Source organism: Cupressus sempervirens, chromosome 1, assembly GCF_028749045.1.
Source record: "Cupressus sempervirens isolate cs-2001-9-10 chromosome 1, ASM2874904v1, whole genome shotgun sequence".
NCBI lineage: Eukaryota > Viridiplantae > Streptophyta > Pinopsida > Cupressales > Cupressaceae > Cupressus > Cupressus sempervirens.
This window is the reverse complement of record NC_143118.1, coordinates 11,848,570-11,870,483: the sequence shown is the minus strand read 5'-3', so window position 1 is coordinate 11,870,483 and position 21,914 is coordinate 11,848,570. Positions and strand designations below refer to the sequence as shown.

The following is a 21,914-nucleotide window of genomic DNA, read 5'->3' as shown; positions in this document are numbered from 1 at the left end:
CTAGGAGCTAGTTGTACAAATAACAACAACTCAAACTCTGACCAATAGAAAAAACAAATGTTACGTGATAACCTCCGAAATTTCTATATTACTGATATTTTAATGCAAATGTCTCATAAATTCATAAAAGCTCTGGTAATTATTCAAATGAAATTGAGAGCTGCATAGACTTTATTCAGATAATAAATTGCAATTCCAAATAGCCCATCAAATCGGGCTTATTCCCTGTCTGAAAGAATACTCAAGAAGACTTCTATTAATGTTATTATCTAAGCTGACTCTGATACCATGTTGGATTTGAGCCCAAAAAATAAAAATAAACAGCAATAAGGGAGAGCAAAATAGATGCAAGAAACACTCAGCGATATCCTTGGAAAACCCTTCAAGATGAAGGTAAAAACCCAGTCACAGAAACAAAAAATGTCACTTTATTGATAACAAAATGTTCCAATATATAATGTCTTTTGCTTGATGCGATATATATAATACATAAAGAGACTCTTCAGATTACAACCGAAGGTCTCTTGAGTTTCTCAAAATATGACTTTATTTTCAAATACAACCTTCATAATTCCATGCCTCAACGCATGTCGAATGACACATTTCTTTATATTTTATATTAAAATTTAATCAGAAGTGTCCTCTTCAGCTGAAGTTGACCATAATGATAATTACGTCCATATTTCTAGAGACAAAGATCTCTATTGCAGCTACAATCTCCAACATTAGATGCTAGTTACCTCTGAAGAAAATTCTCATTTTTGCAAGCTGAAACTCTTCAAACGCTTAGCACAATTCCTCTTCACCCATGTCACCAAATTTACAAATATCAAATGCACAAAATGGAATGAATTGATTGTCTTTTCTCTTGGCTTTTATAATTGTCATGTAGGAAATCGATCAAGTGTCTTCATACACACACTTCTCATAACTTAAAAATTGCTTAGCTTTTGATACCATTTGTTTTTGTGGCAAATCAAATTATAATCCCTACAAAACCTAGGCAGAAAAGTAACTTTATTAAATAAGCATTTAATGCACAAGACTTTCTTTATAATGGGTAAGTAAATAAATATTTACTAAATAGATAATTAGGTTATTAATTCCTCCAAATAATCAAATCCAATTCTAGGCGTTAACTGCCAAAACTTGATGCCTAGGTACTATGCCACAAATAGCTCTGACCAACAGTAAGTCCACAACTAGAAGCTCTGTCAATGTCACCAGAACTCCATACTGCTACCAAACTGTCAAAGTGCCATACTAAGTATAGAAACTTTCCCAAAATAGACACTTACTATACATAGTAGTGTGCCAGTCTAACTCAAACCAAGAGCTATCCTTAACATCCCTAACCTCTGGAGTGGGAATTGGCCTCCGACGCTGCCAACTAGACCCTCTGAACAACTCTATCAGCCTATGAGGGTTAGGAAATAGGCTAATCCTTTGAAAGTTAACACTCACGAAAATGGGGACTTTACATTGTTCCAAAAGGCTTGATTTTTTGTTTTAGAGTTATGCTTTAAAAGTTAAAATATTATGTAAATAATGTTTGGTTATAATTTCATAATATTTTATTTTCTTATAAAGTTTGAATAATCATTTGGAGATGAGCTAAATGGTCACATTTTTGATAAATATATACGTTACTTCTATCAGTTTAAATAGAATTTTGTGTTTCCTTTTAAATTTCATTTCCATTTTTGTGGTCATTTTACCACTGTGATATTTGTATCAAAGCACAAGTTATTCATCCTCCATTCTTGCAATGAAATATTCATCCATTCATATAGAGTTTTGAATAAATTATTCTTCAAACAAGATTACACATTTTTGTCATGTCCCTTTATTTTAAGGGAATTGTTTTGTATTTTGGCCCAGTCCTATATGTCACTTGTCAACCTATTTTGAGCCACACATTTGAAATTATTCTGGGCCAAAATGTTTAATAACGAAGGTGCAAGCCTTCTATTTATTTCGCTTTTGGGAAGCAATTGTAACCATCAATCAATCATTTTAACTCAGATAATTGAGGTTTGCAATCTCATCAAATATTGGTACTACATAAATTTGGCAGAAATATTTAAAATTAGTGGCTCATATCTATCAAGATAACTAATCAAGGGTTTGGACTTTTCTATTGCCATAAAAAATACTCATGATCAATATTAGGCAACCCAATCAAAATGGTGTCATCAAGCTGTATAGTGTATAACACATGCAATCTGTGTTATATTAGTAGTATTTTCAAAAAATTATGTGCGAATTCATATATATCCAATTGACGAAGATCACACATTACTTCCAATCATGTCTTGAGCCTCAATTGAAACAGTAAAAATGAAGAAGATTACAAGAGTTGGCAATCAACTAATTCCTCATGATATATTTATGGGTGCATATCATTATTGAATGAAAATATTATTAGAGCACATTGATATTGGTATCAATAAAAGCTGAAGTGGACGATTCTATTGGTGGTGATATCTTTGGTATGGTACATTGGTGTGCGTGGGGAAACATATATTCTTGCGCAACCTCCATATTGGTCTAGACCAATAAAATATCCACGAAGTAGTTAGTGGAGTTGACATCTATAGGGATGTAGTAGCTTTATTTAGAATCCATGCATTTGCATACCTTTGAGGGTGTCATCACCATATCCGGCAAATGACCTAAAATAAGGTGTGAGCATATGATTGGAGACTCATCTTGACCTAGTGATTGGAACAACAAAGATAAGCCAATCGTCATTCTTAGCACTTTCCAATGTCAAGAATCAATCGTCACAACTCTTGACTGTGTTGGATGTTGTGCCTAGACAACTCATGTACAACACGAAGTAGTGCTTGTATGGTCCATTCCTATGTGTACAGTTAATGCCAAGTGTGTGCACCTTGTCCTCCAAGTTGTATGACAATTCTTATTTTCACTGTACAATGATGGTCCCCTTGTCTGCACAACTTCAACCATCAACTATACGACTACAACCCTCCACTGTACGGTAATGATTTTTCTTGTACTGTGACTACATCTCACAACTTCAAGGTATGTGTTTGGTCCATACGGCGGTAGTGGCTATTATTGTTGATATTTGAAGCCAAAATTGTCTCCTCCATGTGGTTTCGTATAAACATTCTAGTCTCTTAATTGATTTTGTACAAATGTTTCAATGTTACCAAAAGATTATTGCCAGAATGTAAGCACATCAAATGCCATAGGACAATTTGATAACTTGATAGATAAATATTTAACAAATTCAGACAACAGGAAGAGTAGGGTGAGTTACTCCCAACAAAACTGCAAATACAAAATAGGGAGGATATTACACCACCAAAATTGCAATAGTGCCAAATTCGATTTGGAATTCACAAATATAGAGAAAAAATAAGAGTCACTATACCTATAACTTTGCCAAACTCGACCTTATAAATGGGCTTCGAAAACTTCTTGAAGGGTTACAATCAGGCTGACACAACAAAACATCCAACTAATAAAATGAAAGGGCCCAAAAGATGTTAAATTTGGGACCATACAAACAAATAATAGTTAATTAAATTATTTAATTATGTCAGGGATGTTACAACCCTCCCAACCCAAGAATTACTTTTTCTCAATTGATTGTAGACTCAGTTGCTCCAAGATCTGTTCACCTTCCTAGGTGGCATCTTCAATTGGGAAATCTTTCCAATGAACTAGATACTCCTTGATGTTGTGCAACCTCAACTTTTTTTCTCTAATGTCGATGATAACTGCAGGCTCTAGAATAAGTTTTCCTCCTGCGTCCATGGGTGGAAGTTCCTTAGAAATCATGAGATGTTATCCGACTACCTTTTTAAGGCATGAAACATGAAAGACATTGTGAATCCAACTTACCTTGGGAAGCTCCACTTTGTATGCAACTTGTATGGTCCATAGAAATGCAATTATAATTTCGCGAGCCCATGTTTCTTCAAGGAAGATTGTCTTTACGACTCTAGCCAGAGGTAAACCAAATCTCCTACCTCAAAACTCCACTCTACCTTGTACAAGTCGGCATACATCTTCTACTGATTCTAAGCCATCTATAGGTTGTCCTTGAGAGCCCTCAAGATATCCAATCTTTCTTGCAGCTAGTCCTTGGCTCTCAATGCACAATTGTTGCTTAATGCAAGATCCACAAATGACGAAGGCTCATAACCAGAGTGCCTTGAAGGGCAACATACATATCGACATGTGATAGGTAGTGTTGTAATAATGTTCTCAAAGTGAAAACAACAGATCCATGCCTTCTATTGTGCTGAAATGTAGTTCCTAGGTAACCCTCCAACCATTTGTTCACAATCTTTGTTTAACTATTTGTTTTTGGGTCCTAACTCATACGCAGCGGCAACTTCGTTCTTGCTAACTGAAATAACTCCATCCAAAAAGTGTTGAGGAAATGACTATCCCTATCACTAATAATGTTTCGCAAGGCCATGCAAATGGGACATCTCCTAGAAAACCATCTCGACCACTTAAGCCGTCTGATATCTTGGGGGAATGGCAAAGAAATGGGCATATTTGGTCAAACAGTCTACTATGACATAAATGCATTCTCTCCTTTGCACTCTCAAAAGCCCAATGAAAAAATCCATTAAAATGATGTCCCATTTTTGTTTAGGTATTGGAAAGCATTGTATTAACCTACAAGTAAGGTATGCTCAGATTTATTCTATTGGCAAGTGGAGCACTCCCCTACGTACTATAGGACATCCATCGTCCTTCAGTCCCTTTCAAATAAAATTATAAACCTCTCCCCAACTTGCCTATATGTCTTGAGGTATCCTGGGTGTTCAGTGAGAGGCAAGTCATGAACTTCCTTCAAAATTTTCTCCTTTATCTTTGATTCAGGTACCAAATAGATTTTGTCATTTTAGTAGATGATGTCGTCACCCACTTTGTGCCTGTCATCATGTATTTGTCCATCCATCACCTTGCACGCGCAAGAATTCTTGGAGTACTCAACTAGTAGGCGTACCTTCCAATCTACTAAGATTTGTGACAATGAACATATCACAAGTCTTCTTGATAGAGTATCAGCTACTGCATTATTCTTGCCCTTTATGTATTCAATAACAAAATCATATTATTTTGCTCACCTATTTCTGTTGTCGCACATTCAAATCCTTCTGCTCCAAGAAATATTTGACTGTTGTGGTTGTTTACCGTACTAGTAAAGAAATCAACGCATACATACAATGGAACAGAATAGCAGAATTATATTCGCATATGCTAGACATACATTATGCTTCATAAGATCAATGATTAATGATAGAAGATGCTTTACAATGATCCTAGATGGGATATACATACTATCCGCCGAACCTTCCCGAAGGAGTCCGTCGGCCACAAACATTATGTCCGCTACAAACTATTTACCCGTCGGCTACAAAATACAAAACATCGACGACAGTCATTCCGTCGGCTACAGAAACACCACCGGGACCATCCAGTCGGCTGACAGTGATATGTTCACACAAAAAATTTTGCTCCAACGAGGTACTGTGGAAACTTTGCCAGTGTGTGCATGATGACAAGCATCTCCTTATTGTAAATGGAGTACAAGTGTTCAGCTCCTAAGAGGTTTCAACTCTCGAACAGGATCAGATGATGGTCTTGCATTAACATCGCTCCAATGCTTTCACTTGAGGCATCAAACTCCATGACAAAGGGCCGAGTGAAGTCTGGTAGTGCTAGTACTGGAAATGTACTCATGGCTTCTTTCAACTTGTTGAAGGTGTGATGTGCTTGCTCATTCGAATGGAAGGATCCCTTCTTTGTTAGATTTGTTAGTAGTGTACCAAGCTGTAAAACCCTTCATGAACCTTGTGTAATAAATGTACAATTCAAAGAATCCATACAACTCTGATAGAGTCTCTGGTGGAGGCCACTCTAGAATTGCCTGAATCTTCTCCTTGTGACCCTGTACACCTTGGGCATTGATGACGTGACCCAAGTACAAGATCTTAGTCATCCCAAACTCACATTTGGACCTCTTGGCAAACAATGATTGCAACTCCATGATCCCCAATACTTCATCCAAATATTTCAGATGTTCCTCCCTGGTCTTGTTGTAAATAAGTTTGTAATTGAAGAACACCTATAAAAACTTGCACAATTACTTGTTGAAGATGTGGTTCGTGTAGGCCTAGAAAGTGTCTATAGCATTGATCAACCCAAATGTCATGACCAATAACTTCTAATGATTGTAGTGGGGCAACAAAAAACTGTTTTCTTGACATCTTGCTCCATCATGCGGATCCAGTGGTAGCCAGAGTGAAGATCAATTTTGGAAAAATACACTGCCATGTAGCTTGTCCAACAACAAATCAATCATGGGAATAGGATATCTGTTTTTGATGGTCTTATTGTTCAATGCATGATAGTTGATACATATCCTAAGAGTCCTTTACCAATACTATTTATGCCATTGACCTTTACCAATACCAGTGATGACACAAAGGGGATGGAGTTGGACCCGATCCATCCTTTATGAGGAGTTCCTAGATCTTCTCCTCTATCTCTTCCTTCAACTTCTTTGAATGGCGATAAGATGTGGTGAGAACAAGTTTGGGTCCTTCCTCTAACTCGGTGGTGTGCTCTAAGCCTCGATGTGCAGGTATACCAGGTGGAATATCAATGAAAACCAAGTTGTGCTTCTCCAACACCACTTGAAGCTCATCATCTTGATAGTAAGTTTGATGTCCTTTCACAGGTTCTGTCGAGATCAAGTAGTGAGCTAACCAGAGGACTTCATCATGTATGAACATGGCTTCCATTCGTTTGGCCAAGACTGTCGTTGGGGTGCCATTCAACATACCTTTCAAAACTATCTTATCATCTACTTCAAATGAGATCTCCATCCTTTTGAAGCTATGTGTGTTTTGGTCGTGTATTTGTTTACCGTACAGGTAAAGAAGTCAACACATACAGACAATAGAATATGAACAGCAGAATAGTAGCATAATATTCGCACTAGTAAGTGAATGATCAATGATGATTTACAATGATCCTGGACGGGATATAAATACTACTGCCGAACCTTCCCGAAGGAGTCCGTCGGCCACAATTATTTTATCCGTTACAAACTATTTACCGCCGGACCGTCGGCTACGGAATACCGAAACACCGCCGGACCGTCGGCTACAGAAACATCACCGGACCGTCGGCTACAGAAACATCGTCGGACCGTCGGCTACAAGAACACCGCCGGACCGTCGGCTACAGAAACATCGCCAGACCGTCGGCTACAGAATACAAAATACCGCCGGAACCATCCAGTCGGCTAACACCATCCCCCCCAAAAAGAAAAAGTCGTCTCCTGACGACTGACAAAAATATCTAAGACAAATTAACAAACAAAATACATTAATAGAGTGACTACAACAAGAGAAATCTGCTTCTGCCACATCACTTCCACATTCATCCCGTTACATCTGTAGCCTCTGCTAACACAATACTGTCTCCTCAAGCTGACCTTGATAGCCACCTGTGTTGTTTTCTCTGTTTTCAATTCCTCGGTGCCCTAAGCCAAGTGTCGTTGCACTGCCTCCAACTGGATGATCAACTCCTCCCGAGCTCTCTACGCATCCACCAAGACAGCCTCACAACCAACACCTGCTCCTACTACCTCTGGTACACAGAAAGTCCATGCCTGCAGCAACTTCAACTCTTCTCAACTGGTCAGACTCCCATGACTGATATCCGCCACAACTGGGGTCCAGGGGGCAACGCCCCCGGCGGGGTCGAGGGGCAGCGCCCTCGCGGGGTCCTGGGGCAGTGCCTCGGGGGCGCTCGAGGTCGAGGGGCAGTGCCCCTCGCCGCCAAGACCAAATTAACACTTCGCAACCCACACAGAAATGCACGGAACACACCATTTTTGTCATTTTCTGTCGATTTTGCACTCTTTTTGGCAACCACATATGCATCCCCTTTCCTTTGGCATCATCTGTAACTCATTCTGAACAACTTGAATCTATTGTCGTTTTTTTTTCTTTTTTTTTTTTTAACTGCTTCCTCGACAATCCACCACAAATCCTTCTGCACACAAAAATTTTTCTCCATGCTAGCTGCCAACAGACTCTTCCACGGCTTCCGCTTGCCCGCTGACTCCATGCAAAAAAAAAAAAAAATGGTTTATTCAGCAATTCTACCACACAGCTTCTTCATGTGTCTCTAATAAGTCCCGTAGGCTGCAAATATCAGATCCTTGTTGTTATATCCAACGTATTTTCCAACAGCAAAACAGGCCTGCTTGCAAGAACCAAATCGTGCGTTTTCAAGAACTTCGCCATGGCAAAATCGGGAACAAAAACGGAGCCCAATATCATGAAGATCACCCGCGGCTAATCTCTTTTCCGCCCTCGGCCTTTCTTTCTTTACCCGCGGCTAATCTCCTTCCCGCCCGCGGCCTTTCCTTCCTTACCCATGGCCAGTGTCGGAGACGAAATTGTTTTAGAGCCCATGGGGCATTACCTTCTTCTCCCGCGGGGCTTATCTTCTTCTCCCGCGGACCGTTAGTTGCCCGCGGGGTTTTTGGCAAAGGCTTCTGTTTTCTATAGAGCCCGCGGACAGGCTGCCCGCGGGGCTTTATTAACCCGCGGACAGCCTTTTTCGCTGGCCGCGGACAGCCTTTTTCGCTGGCTGCGGACAGCTGATGCCCGCGGGGCCTTTCTGTCGGCGATTTTTTTTATTTTTTATTTTTTGAACAAGAAAAATACAAAGCACCTCAAATTTTACCTCGGACCGTCGCCATTCGGCAACGACGAGGGAGTCTCCTTCTGTGACAACGACAGAGTCTTCTTGGCACCATGTATTTTGAGTTTGGATCCGTTGACTGCCGGAGGTACCTTCTGCCCGTCCAAAGTTGATAATCTGATCGCTCCATTGTCGCCGACCTTCCGAATCTGATATGGTCCAACCCATCTAGCCTTAAACTTTTCCACTTTGATTTCATTCCGACCGTTGTACGCCTTACGTTTGTTCTGTGCCACCCCCGTCGCCCACTGTGCCTGCGGTCGTCGCGCAACTGGATTATTTCCTTGCTGTTGGTGCCCTTCCCCTAATTTTATGTTGCGGTGTAACCTTTTCTTTCCGCGCGGTCTATTCACCATGTACCGAACAGTGGGATCTTTCGTTTTTCTGTCTTCAATCTATAGGTTCTTCCCCTCAGCTTCAGCCATGGCAGTTTTTCCTTCTTCTGCTTCCCTGCATTCCTCCGGACATTCGTTTTCCTCCTTTTTCTTATCTTTGTCGACCGTTAACATATTGCAACTCGGAAAGAGTTCATAGTCTTCTATCTGCCAGTGGTAAAGGCCATTAACCGAGTCCAGGTCGTCGTCATTCGATCCTCCGTCAAGTCTCAATACTCCTCCTTCATCCGGTTCCATGCTCCTCTGTCCTTCGTCATCACTTTCGCCTTAACTGTCAGAATCTGACAATGCTGCCTCCTCGCCGACCATTTGCGTATGCAGGTCAATTATGAATCTTTTGCCTCCGCGCTCCATTGATAGGGTATTGCGTTTCCAATCATGTTGTACTTTTGCTTGCACCAACCAATCCCGTTCCAGAATAGCATCATAGCCTTTTCTTTTTAATGGAATGACCACAAAATCCAATAAAAATGGTTGCGTACCAATTGTTACCGGTTGCGCTTTCAGAATTCCCAATGGTTTGATTCCATGTTGGTCTGCCGTGAGCAACTGAAATGCAGGTGGCCACAGCGTCAGTTTTCCCAACTTCTTCCAAGTATCCTCCGGCAACACATTCACACCGGACCCTCCGTCAACAATTGTCTCTGTCAAAACATTTCCCAAAATCCCCATCTCGACGACCGCTGGATGCCGTCCAGAGGTGAGTGCCAGCAGCATTGGGTCTGTTGTCATTACTTCCCTACTATTCCTTCGTGTGTCCTCCGGTGCTTTCGAAAACGGTGTATGATTCAGAATAGCCGTCCGTAACTGGGGCATTGTGAGAAGGAGGTCACTTATCTTGACCGGTATCTCCGTTTGTAAGATTTGTCGTACAATGCTTTGTTCTGCGAAGTTCTTTGCCAAGGTGCTGGTGATGTCCTTCAACTGAGATGTCGATGCCTTTGCAATGTCCACCTGCACTTCCCCCACTTTTCTCTTTTCCTCCGCTTGTCTCCGTGTAATTGGCAGAACCTCCTCTACATCCGTGCCGACAGTGATCAAGTTTACTCCAGCCTTTGGACACTTGGAATCTTCGTGATCGCCGGGTTCGCACCATCTGCATAATAATTTCGGTGTGTTTGCCGCTGTACAATCCCGCGCAAAATGACCCCACAAATTACATGCTCGGCATTGAACAATCGGCCGTCCGTTTGCATCATACTGGGTTCGACTTCGGCTTCCATTATTATTGTTATTATTGTTATTATTTTGCCCTCTGTTATTATTCCTGTATCTTCCGGATGTAGCACCGGCAGTATTCATGTTTCCACTACTACCCGACGGGGAAGCCTCCTGTGTGAGAAACACCTGCGGAGATCCTCTTGTCTTCATGTTAAAGGGGCACTCCTTTGGCGAATGGCCCATGATCTGACAAATGTCACAGAATTGGTTCTTTGGACACGATCCTTTAGTATGCTCGTCTGTCTTACACTCCGTGCACCACAGCTCACTGCCTTTTGGCTCCTTCTGCATGTTTTTAAATTCCTTCATCATGCAAACCATATCCTTCTGTAGGGCACGAACCTTCTTGCTGCTGCCTTCGTCGTCGCTACTATCATCGCCGGCAGGCTCGTCGTCATCAGAATCAGATGAGCTAGTTTTCTTCTTCTTTGTCTTCTGTTCACTTTCAAGATCGAGGGCTCTGTTGTAAGCATCAGCATATGATGACGGTGGCACAATTTTCATTTTCCTCTGCAGTTTCGAGCGTAGGCCGTCCACAAACCACCTTTTCTGCAATCCGTCCGCTGGCATAGACACGAACAGTTTCGTGCTTCCCTTGCTTGGTATTGAAAATTTCCGCTACAATTTCATTATCATCCCGCAAGAGTTTAAATTCCGCCAAGAACTCCTTTTTAATGTTATCCCATGTATCTAGCTTCTGCGGATCCATATCCGAAAACCAATCAATCGCGACACCCCGTAGGGTTGCCGAAAATTGTCTGGCCCATTCGTCGGCATCTGTGATTCCATTTGCCCGCCAGATTGTCTCACATGTCTTACAATGTCGGAGGGGGTCGACTATACCATCGCCTTCAAATTTCGGTAATTTTTCTTTGGGTCTTGCCATAACTTTGGAGGTCTGCACTCCTACAGTGGTCGGCACTCCCACACCGGCAGGCTGAACTCCCACACTGGTGGTCTGCACTCCCACACCGGCAGTCGGCACTCCCACACCGGCAATCGACACTCCCACACCGGCAGTCTGCACTCCCACACCGGAGGTGTCGACAGCTGCAACCCTTGGTGAAGACGGAGGATCCTCCGAAATTGTTTCCCGCGGAAGTCTATCCTGGACGAAGAGGTCACTCCACGCTCGTGCTCCGTTGGCACCGCGAGCCGTGCGAGTTGATGCTCTTCCGTCTGAATTTTCTTCCCTCGGCGAACACAAATTCAAGAACTCCTCCCGTGCTTCTTCCACCAATTCTACCCGCTGCCGAGTCTCCTTCAACAATTCCTTCGCACTTCGGTTTCCGTCAGCAATCTTCTGGAATCTCCGTCGGCGTTCAGCTTGCTGTGCCAGAATCAAATTCTCTTGCGCAAAACGGATTCCATCTTTTCCCTTTGCCTTATTCCGATCCTTGTTAAGCTGATTTGGCATTAATCTTCATTCCTCCCACCTTCCAGATTCATAAGGCAACGGCGCCAAATGTTTACCGTACAGGTAAAGAAGTCAACACATACAGACAATAGAATATGAACAGCAGAATAGTAGCATAATATTCGCACTAGTAAGTGAATGATCAATAATGATTTACAATGATCCCGGACGGGATATAAATACTACTGTCGAAACTTCCCGAAGGAGTCCGTTGGCCACAATTATTTTATCCGTTACAAACTATTTACCGCCGGACCGTCGGCTACAGAATACCGAAACACCGTCGGACCGTCAGCTACAGAAACATCACCGGACCATCGGCTACAGAAACATCGCCGGATCGTCGGCTACAAGAACACCGCCGGACCGTCGGCTACAGAAACATCGCCAGACCGTCGGCTACAGAATACAAAATACCGCCGGAACCATCCAGTCGGCTAACAGTATCTTCATCTATTGAATGCCCAATATGGAATCCATATCGCCCAAATCTATGACAAAGAAACCATTTGTCAACATGTAGTTTCCCATGACGATGCTCAATAGTGGAACCAAATGAGTGCATGACAAGCAATTTGCTCTTGCTACCTAAATTTGTACCCTTTATGTTACTTTGTACGCAAACCCCTTCAGATGACAAGTGACAGATTGATGAAATTGAGCGTGGCCTCACTGTCAAGCATGACTATGACTTGTTTCTATAGAATGTATCACGTACGCAAAACACACTACATCTTGGGGTGTCTACTAGTGTCATAATGACGCCTCCCCTCTGTACAAGTGTGGCAATTTTCTCCACATGATTTGTTTCTTTTGTAGACTCTTATGGTGGCTCAATTCCCTCATGCTTGTTGTGAGACATCACCTCAATGTAATTGATCTTCCCTTTTGCTAAGCATCGCTTCCCTGGTTCCCACAACCTCTTGTAGGTGAAACAAACTTTCCTCCTCTTGAGGTCTTGTCTTGTGGCCTTGTGCAATGATGGCTTCATTAGATGGAATTTGTTATCTTTCTCCTTAAGTGTAAGAGGTGGTTTGGGGTATGAATAATTTTTGGAAGAAGAGGCTGCCATGTTACACACCTTCTTAATTGCTTTAGTGAGCGTATTGTGGTTGAACCCTTTAGAGGTTCCATTAACCCATCATTGAATAATACAATAAGTCGCCTTTGCGAGATGTATGTTACTAGCATAGACAACCTCTGGATTTCTGTAATCTAACTGTCCACCAATCCAAATTGCTTTAGTTGTGCTAACCCCTTGAAGTTGAGTTATGGATTGTTTTGTCAAACCGGCTTGTCAGCATCTCCATGAATTTGGCATATGAAGTTACTTGTTCGTGGCTGAGAGTGACCATCCCATGATGCCAAAATTTGTGAGCAACCCCTTCTAGATGAAATGCTGCAAATTTGATCACCTCATCCTTAGGCATTAGATTAAGCTGGAAGCAAGTATCTGCCTTTTGTACCCACACTTGTCTTGATATTGCCCGTCCTGTCAAAGGATGATAAATTTTTTTTTTTAATCTTTTGCTTGATGTCATCGTTGTAGTTGCTACAATTCTTGCCACTCGAGTATTTCATTCATAGATCAACATAATTCTTGAAGGATATATCTCCTTCAATATCTACATCCCTCCAGCCTTGTCTTAGCTATTCTTGCAACTCGTGGAAAGTAAGTTCTCACTCTCCACGAGGTGTTTTTGTTTTCTCAGGAAATGGCAGCATCAATCGTTGAGAGTGTGAATGTCAAGTCTTTTCTCTGCCCGTGACAAAACTATTGTTGTGTCTCTTTTGTTATCCATTTGTTCTCTCTTTGTCTAATTTTTGGAAAATCTCCTCCATGAGTTGGTGTTGTTCCCCTCTAACCATGGTTTTGTTGAGTTGAGTTTGGCTCATGGTTAGCTCCCTTTATAGTGCTATGACTTCAATAGTAGGATCATGTGGTTACCTATTCTGTCAGTTTAATGGTATCTACTAGTGTACACCTACATCCATTACCCAACAGGATGGCCAAATCACCAATTCTAATATCATTGTAGTGACTAGTTTGCAAGACTAAGATGGATGTTGCTCCCAAACAACTCATGTATGGCACAAAGTAATGCTCATATGGTCGAATTCTCACATGTACAATCAATGCCAAGTGCATGTGCATTGTCCTCCAAGTCGTATGACAGTTCTTATTTCCAACATATGATCTATCCTTTGTACATTTCTGACTGTACAATTGCAGCCTTGTAATGTCCCCTTTTTGGGATTGCCCTAGGATCACAAATTTCATTAAAATAAGAACTGTAAGATGGATAGAGATATAATTTTACCTTTAAAATGGCTTTTAACAAGGTACACCTTGATTTAGGTTCTGCATCACCAAATAATGAACAAGTATATGTAAACAGACTATATTGTTAGTGTAATATAATTTAGCTATATGGTTATATATGGATTCTCACATTAATTCTTCTATATGGAATATCCTTCATCAATAGTGCCTTTATATATTGTAACTCATGCCCATTCCACCGTAGGCCTTATTCCCTAGCCTTTGTATGATGTAGCCCATGTTCATTTTACTGCAAGACTTATTTAGTTCCTTTATATGATCTAGCATGGTCCATTCCACTCTAGGACTTATCTATCTTACGAGGTATTAATACCACTTCTCATTATTGCCTTTGAGAATAATATACTATTCTCCCAATTGATCTCCCCTTTATTAATTTATTTTTCAATGGAACCTTCTCCTCCTTAATAGCTCCTTTGAGTTAGGTAGTCACACCCTTCCATTTGTTAATGTCCTTTATAAAAGGGTCATACCCGTTGGTTGTGAAAAGATACATCTTTCTAGCAACAATATTGCCCGTTTCATTCCTTGTTTAATCTTGACCTATTTCTCAATATCAAATCTGTCCTTACTACTTTTCAAATCTGCACATATCCCATTTAAGATCCACATTTTCTCTTCTTATTTTCTTCATTCCCTCTTAATTCTTATTTCAGATTCCTCCTTATACTTCTGCTTTAAGTTTACTATATTTCTCCTCAACTGCTTTTTTCCGACATTCCATTTCATCATTCTCCTTTATCTCTTGTGTGAGGAAGAGTTCACACCTCTTCATCATGTTTACCTTTTGGCGTCCCTCTTTCAAAGAGACACAACCCTGTTGACATATCAGTCAAGTTTGTTATGAGTGACAACACTTATTCAGATTTTGTATGGCTACTGAGCTCATTGAACAATCTATAGTGTTTGCCATGTAATTCAGTAGCCACCGAGCTCTATAGTTGCTACCGAGTCTTCTAGACTAATTCTAAGTGGCCACCGAGCATTCCAGTGGTTACCAAGGGAATTCGGTTAGTGTGAAGTGCAACAGTTCAAATCGAGTAGAATCAGGCAATGTGAAGTCTAGCAGTTCAACCCGAGCAGTTCAGTGGCTACCGAGCTTTGTAGTTTCTCATGGAATATAAAGCTAGTGTTAACTGAGCAGTATGATTATTAGTGTTTACCGAGTGATTTAGTTTATGACAAGTGACACAGTATCTACCGAGCCACCAGTGCAGACCAAGTTTGAGACTACTCTGAGGTGATTAGTATGGACCGAGCTTCTACTTCTACCGAATGCATGATGATGCCGAGTAATGACAGTGGACGTTGAGTATCAGAACTTCACCAAGTCAATCTTCAGAACCCGAGTGTCTTCATTTGGGCCGACTTTGTAATATTGGTGTTAGCTTGTATATTGGCCGACTTTGTAATTTTGTAAATTGGATTGGTATATATATATAATGTATTGTATCATATCCAATGTAGTATGCAAAAAAATGATCATGTAAGAATGTGGATATAATCAAGCAGCAGATAAAGTATATATTGAAGGCCATATCAGAAAAGGAACAACAGAGACATCCATCACAAAAGGTGATCAGTACTTCAAAGAATCTCTATCAGCAAATTAGTTGTAAGTCAGAGATCTACTATTTCATTCTAACAAGTGAATCAGTCTAAATCCTTTCACAAGGTAGACTTAACGGTCTTTCTTAAATCTCTTAACAGAGTGCATACTTTATTATGTGTTCGTAAATCCTTCAACAAGGTGGATCTAGCAGTCCTAATTGCTCCTAACATGGCAGATCATCAAAAGCGATCAATGTAAGCCTTAACAGGCCAATTTTATGCTGCAATATTGAAGTTTTGTGGGTATCATCCCCACCCCAGTTTTACTTTCTATTTGGAAGGTTTCTGGTCACCAAATTATTGTGTTCAAGTGTTATGGATGTTTTATGTTTTTAGTTTCTCATGCATGCAATTAGATCAATAGATGATAATTGGTATATTGCTATAAAGTGCTGAATTTGATAAAGTTTTAGAGGTTACTGATTCACCCCTCCCCTCTCAGTAACCTAGCATAGTCTTGAATATTTCCAACAAACCCTTCATAACTACAACCTGCCCAAAAAGTCACAACGTTCATAATTACAACCCTTTCAAAGAGTCACAAGCCTTCACCTTTTGAAAGTAACTTCCTTATTTTCTTCCCTTTACTTTCCCTTAATACCTCCTTAATTCTTGTGCTCCACTCTTTCTTCCTCCCCCCCCCCCCTTCCCCAAATGAAGTTCTCATCTCTCCCTTTTATACCTCTCATTTGAGGGAGACAACTTTTTATCCATGCGTTTTCACTATTTGTTGGACTTAACTAATATTTAATTATTTTTAATGTTTTTTTAATTTAACAATTATTGTTTATTAATTAAACTATTATAATTTATTAATTAATACTATTTCAACAAGGGGACATGACAAGTCTTGAACTCTGTATAGTGACGGCCCCCTTGTTTGCATAGCTACAACATTCAACCATACACACAAGCACACACACACACACACATCAATTTTTGGGTTGATTGGATAGACATGGTAGTTGATACTTGACGGTGCAATGGTGCACCATTGGTTGCATCTTCTCCTTGTGCTTGGAAGTTGTTTCATGTCAAAGTCTTAACGAACCATAACTCTAGCTTCCACCAAAGCTGAATGCTAAACAATTGTGAGTGCTACTTGTGAAGCACATTGGTTACAAAGAATCTTGACAAATTTTCAATTTCCTCAACATCTCCTCTTCTTTTGTAACAATTACGGAGTATTGAAGTTGGTGAAGAATCTGGTTATCGTATTTGAAGCAACATAGCAAGGTTCATCATCTTTATATTCAACAACTGACTTATTGTGAAGACATTTCTCTTTAGTTTTGCACTTCTCAGGCGTAGCTTGCTGATTTTATTGGTCTTGATAGTTTTCTCAGATTTGTGGGCAAACTTTATGTTTTTCCTAACTTTATGGTTTTGTCATTAAGGGGATTATTAGAATATTGGCTCAATATCACAATAATGTGTATGTATACACTTGTCCATAATAAGTAGTAGTAACTATTGTTGATTTCTAGCATGTAGCTACTTATTTTTTTGGCATATGTATGCAATATTCTTAATTTGAGAAAGCACAACGTTTTCTTACCTGTTTCTTAGTTTTTTCAGACATTTAAGTTTTAAATTACTCTTGAATCCTCTACGATTGGTAATGTGTAGTAGTAGTGACTTGGCCACATTCAGTGTTGTGAATTACACTTCTTTTATCATGTGCAGGCAATTAAGCTTTATTTTTGGTCTACTTGACTGTTTATTTGTTTTTTGGCATATTTGACTGTTTGTTTATTGACATTTAAATGAGACTAAATATTAGAAAGATGTAATCTATCCTAGGCAATGCTATATGCTAAACAAAGAAGTCTTGTTAAGAGGATCCCTCTATTCTTGATGTGCGCACATGCATGTGTGTGTACATTCATGTGTGAGCTTGTGTGCGCATGTATGCATTATAGGTGTGCATGTGCGAGTGTGTGTGCACTCGTGCATGCGTGTTATTTAAATGTGATGTTTTGATGGACAGACATGTATGGATGTGCATGTGGATACCTGAGAGAGAAATTGTGATGCCTTTTTAATAAGAATATAAATCAAATTTTTCTTAGGCTTTTTTAATGATAATCTTTTTTCTCCTGTTGTCAGTTAAAGCAAAAGTTGGCATCAGCTACCGATGCTATCAAGTCTGTGTTTGGTAAAGGTGGCGAAGCACGTGAAAATGCTGTAAGTTTGTAACTTGTAAATGATGCATCTTTTTTTTCCAATCAAGGATTTAGTCAGACTTTGTCATTATTTTTAATGATTATTATCCAATATATTGACAATCAATATGGTGCATTTCTAGACTGGCAAACTAGAGCAACTCAAAGAGAGGATGGCAATGGTTCGAGAATTATTTCGTGATAAAGAGACTACGGAATTTGTTATTGTTACAATACCTACGGTATTTATGTCTTTTCTTTTGCTTTACGATTCAAACATTAATATCTGCATATATTAATGCATAAAGACTGCATTTGCAATAGAAACTAGGGGTTAGAAAATTTTCCAGATTTCACCAGTTGCATCTTGACCTTATAGATCCTGCCAAAAACTGCTTAAATCTTTTTAAAACATTGGAGGATAAATATTGTTTTTTGAAAAAGCAGTCCATAATTAAAATAAGAGAGCAATAGATAATGAAACCCAATATAATATAAAATGATGGCCTCTCCAACATTTTTAAACATGTTGGAGAATAACCATATGAATAAGAAATGTAACGAGAAGGATAGTAATTCAGTGATTTTATTGCCATCCTTTTATAAATGCCTATAAACTAGTACTTATAATGTGAGAATTGCAGATGCATTAATTTTTATTTTCCATGGTTGTTTACAAATAGGTTATGGCTGTAAGCGAGAGTTCAAGACTGCGAGCTTCACTAGAGAAGGAAAATGTTCCTGTAAAAAGGCTTATTGTTAATCAAGTTTTGCCACCATCTTCATCTGACTGCAAATTTTGTGCAATCAAAAGAAAGGTAATTACTTCCTATTCTGGAATATTGTTCTAGTCCTGGCAAAGATCATGCATATGTAATGGCCCTTCTCAATATTTCTCTAGACACTGCAATGTGTTTGCGACTCTTTTCTATGTGATTCTAGGATATTACTGAAATAATGAATAACAGTGTTAAATATCAATATTTATTATTGAAACTCTTTTGCACATCAAAGGTTATTAGCATTGCTGCAATCTAAAAAATCATAAAATTTAGATCTACTAATGCAAATATCAAATTTACAGTAGACACCCCTATGCATACATTGTTCAAAATAACGGTAATGAATTGAAGTGGCAGCTGCAGAAACCATTTATTATTCCCTACGACAGCAGCAATCAAAGTCACAATAATTGCTGCAATTAGGAGTTGAATAGAAAGTACAGATGGTGGTACTGGTACATATTATATAGCAACTGTACAGTCACGCCAGAAATTAAAGGATATCATGGAACTGTTGGAGGAAGGTGTTGCAGAGCACCCAATGGTATGGTTGGCCTCCTAATATTGTAGCACAGCAGATGAAGGTAGTTGCTGGATGCTGTTTGGTGGTTCTCAAAACAGCAGCCAACACTATGGGAGATAAGACTTAAATCTGAATTCTCACCTTTTTCCCTGTCAATTCACCGAAATCGTCTGCCAAAACTAGAATGAAATTGCAAACTTATCAGCACAAATGTGATTCCCAGATGAAGCTTCCTCAAAGAACAAAGAGTTTTCCACCTCTATTTTTCGCCTGGGAATCAGGATAATTTTGTTCTATGAAGTTGTGCACTCCAAAGGTTTTTCTTCAAGTACAATAGATGAACATGGATGTACAAGTTATGGAAGAAGGGAATTGATTTCATAAAAATGAATCGTCTCCTTTGAGTGATTGCCTCTAACTCTAGTTTGGCACCCAATTTTATAATTCCCTTCGCTTTAAAAGCTCCTATCTAAAAACATTACAGAAGGTCTTTTCATGTCCTATTTAAATGGATCACTGAATCTAACTATTAAATTATAAATTTGTAAGCTGTATTTTTACAATGTTTTCAAATAATATTGCTAGGATTAATTTAAAACATTGTTATTAGATTATTTTCCTAACTTTATCCGTTAGCCTACAGGAGATAAAGAAATAGGCTAGGGGTCTCCTCATTATCTTATCATTATAAGGACATGATAGCATAAAACTAATTCTGGACTTTATGTCATTACATTAATTTGTTACCAGTTAACGTACCATATGTATATGCGATATTTTCCTGAATATATTGAAGTCGAAGCAGCTGTACACTTTAAGAATAGTGAATACTATTATTTAAATGAGTCTGAAGGTTCCTATTTCCCTTTAGGATGACAAAAAATCATCTTTTTTTATCGGTAAACGGCCAGAGCATTTATACTTTTAATTAATTATCCAATAAATTTTACACCTCTATTCAGTGCGGGCACTAAAAGAAATAGAATGGAGGAAAGAAAATTCTCTTGGTATAGCCCGAGACTTTGGAAAGTCCTGTTCATCAAAAAATGCATTTCCCACTATACAGGTGGGTCAATAATGATATTATGTTATATTAATAACAATTGCTGATCAGCATGAACATTAAATGGTAATACCAATTACTGTGGATAATACAATCTGTATAATAGTTATAATTTGATTGGTATCTCCATTCAATGACATTTATAACAATGGTTACACAGATTTTTGTAATGATCTGAGCTTAAAATGATAAAAAATAGTTAAATCTCCAGTTGGGGTATTTTGTCAAACAGTTGGCATGTAACCCAGGTCTGAAATTTTGATACTGCTGCAAGTAAATCCAACTCTAGAAAATGAAAAAATATGGCAAAAGGAATTTGCAAATAATGTGAAAGTATCAGTAATAACAGTCTTGAATTTTTACTATCCTTCAACAGCAGATATAATAATGCTTACAAAATAAGAATGCACCAGATGTTCAAGGAGTGTTTACGCTAACAAATAACAGCATTAATCAATAACACATACACGATGATAACCAATACAGTCAAGATATTATAGTCTCAGCACTTTGCATAACAAATTAACGATTCAATAATGGTGCACCTGTAGTGGCCAGTAATAACCTCTGTTCCCGTGCTAATACCCATCACCTGTAATGGATTGATGCTACCACTATGCTGGAGCAGAGATGGTCTGATTTGCTGTATAGACTACCACTGCTGAGAATGCACGTACAGGTGGAATACTGACTGTAGTAAGAGGTCTGCTTGATGATGTAGCTGCCAACAGTTGCACACTGACTGCGGCCTCACAATGTTTCTCCGCAGTTCTTCACAATCCCTGCCAAGCCCGTGATTGCCTGATTCTGCCACACGATACCCGGTCTGTTGTCTCAAAGCAGAGGATCCACAACAGTCGGGCCTCCTTGTCTATCCTCCATGCAATGTTACCAGTGGCTGCCTCTTGCCATGAGGCTGGAAAAGACACCTGTTGTTACCGTCCTCACTTAATACTCCAGCCACACTTGTTTATTAGTCATCCCTTGACTGAGACCTGGCGACTAGACTTACTTCAGCTGGGTCTGTCCTGGCATTACTAATCTCCTTATAACCAGAATTTAAAACTTCTATCACTGGTTACTGTACTTACTTCTTGGAGGCTGATTCGATTAGTAATTAAGTTCACCATATAGCTATACCCTGAAAATGAAAAGTTACCAATGAGAGGCTGGGGATACGTCCAACTCACACACTTGCCTTTAAGGGGTTTCGTCCTCAAAGCAACCAGTCACACTTAAGCAACCTTGTATTTGAATAATATTATATATTTGTGGTATCCATCCCTATGTATCTTCATGCTCTTATAACCTCGATGTAAGGGAAGACACAAACAACTTGACAATGTGGGATTAAAAGCCAATTTCGTCTTTAGTCACTTAAGTAATTTTATAACTTTATAATATTAAAATATTTAAATAAATCACTAAGTCACTTGAACTTTAATATCTCTTGAAATACTTGTCTGATTGCCATGCCGTCTGAAATAGGAATCTCTCCTCATAATTCCCCATGTGACCAAATACACTTCCTAAAAATAGAAACGGTCCATTTCTATTACCCTTGACTTACTATACATGGTAAGTATGGAAAATGGAGTCCAAATGACATTGAACG

The 21,914-nt window shown here is 39.4% G+C and overlaps 1 protein-coding gene across 2 annotated transcripts in view; it reads left to right on the top strand.

Moving 5' to 3' along the window:
- The window catches only part of LOC149575908 (ATPase GET3B-like), a 149,152-nt gene that overhangs the window by 101,200 nt on the left and 26,038 nt on the right, over nt 1–21,914 (top strand). For both annotated transcript variants that reach the window (XM_089815953.1, XM_089815950.1), the window contains exons 8-10: nt 17,876–17,953; nt 18,075–18,173; nt 18,615–18,749. In XM_089815953.1, the coding sequence (XP_089672079.1) occupies nt 17,876–17,953; nt 18,075–18,173; nt 18,615–18,749 (312 nt within the window). The remainder of the gene's footprint in view (nt 1–17,875; nt 17,954–18,074; nt 18,174–18,614; nt 18,750–21,914) is intronic.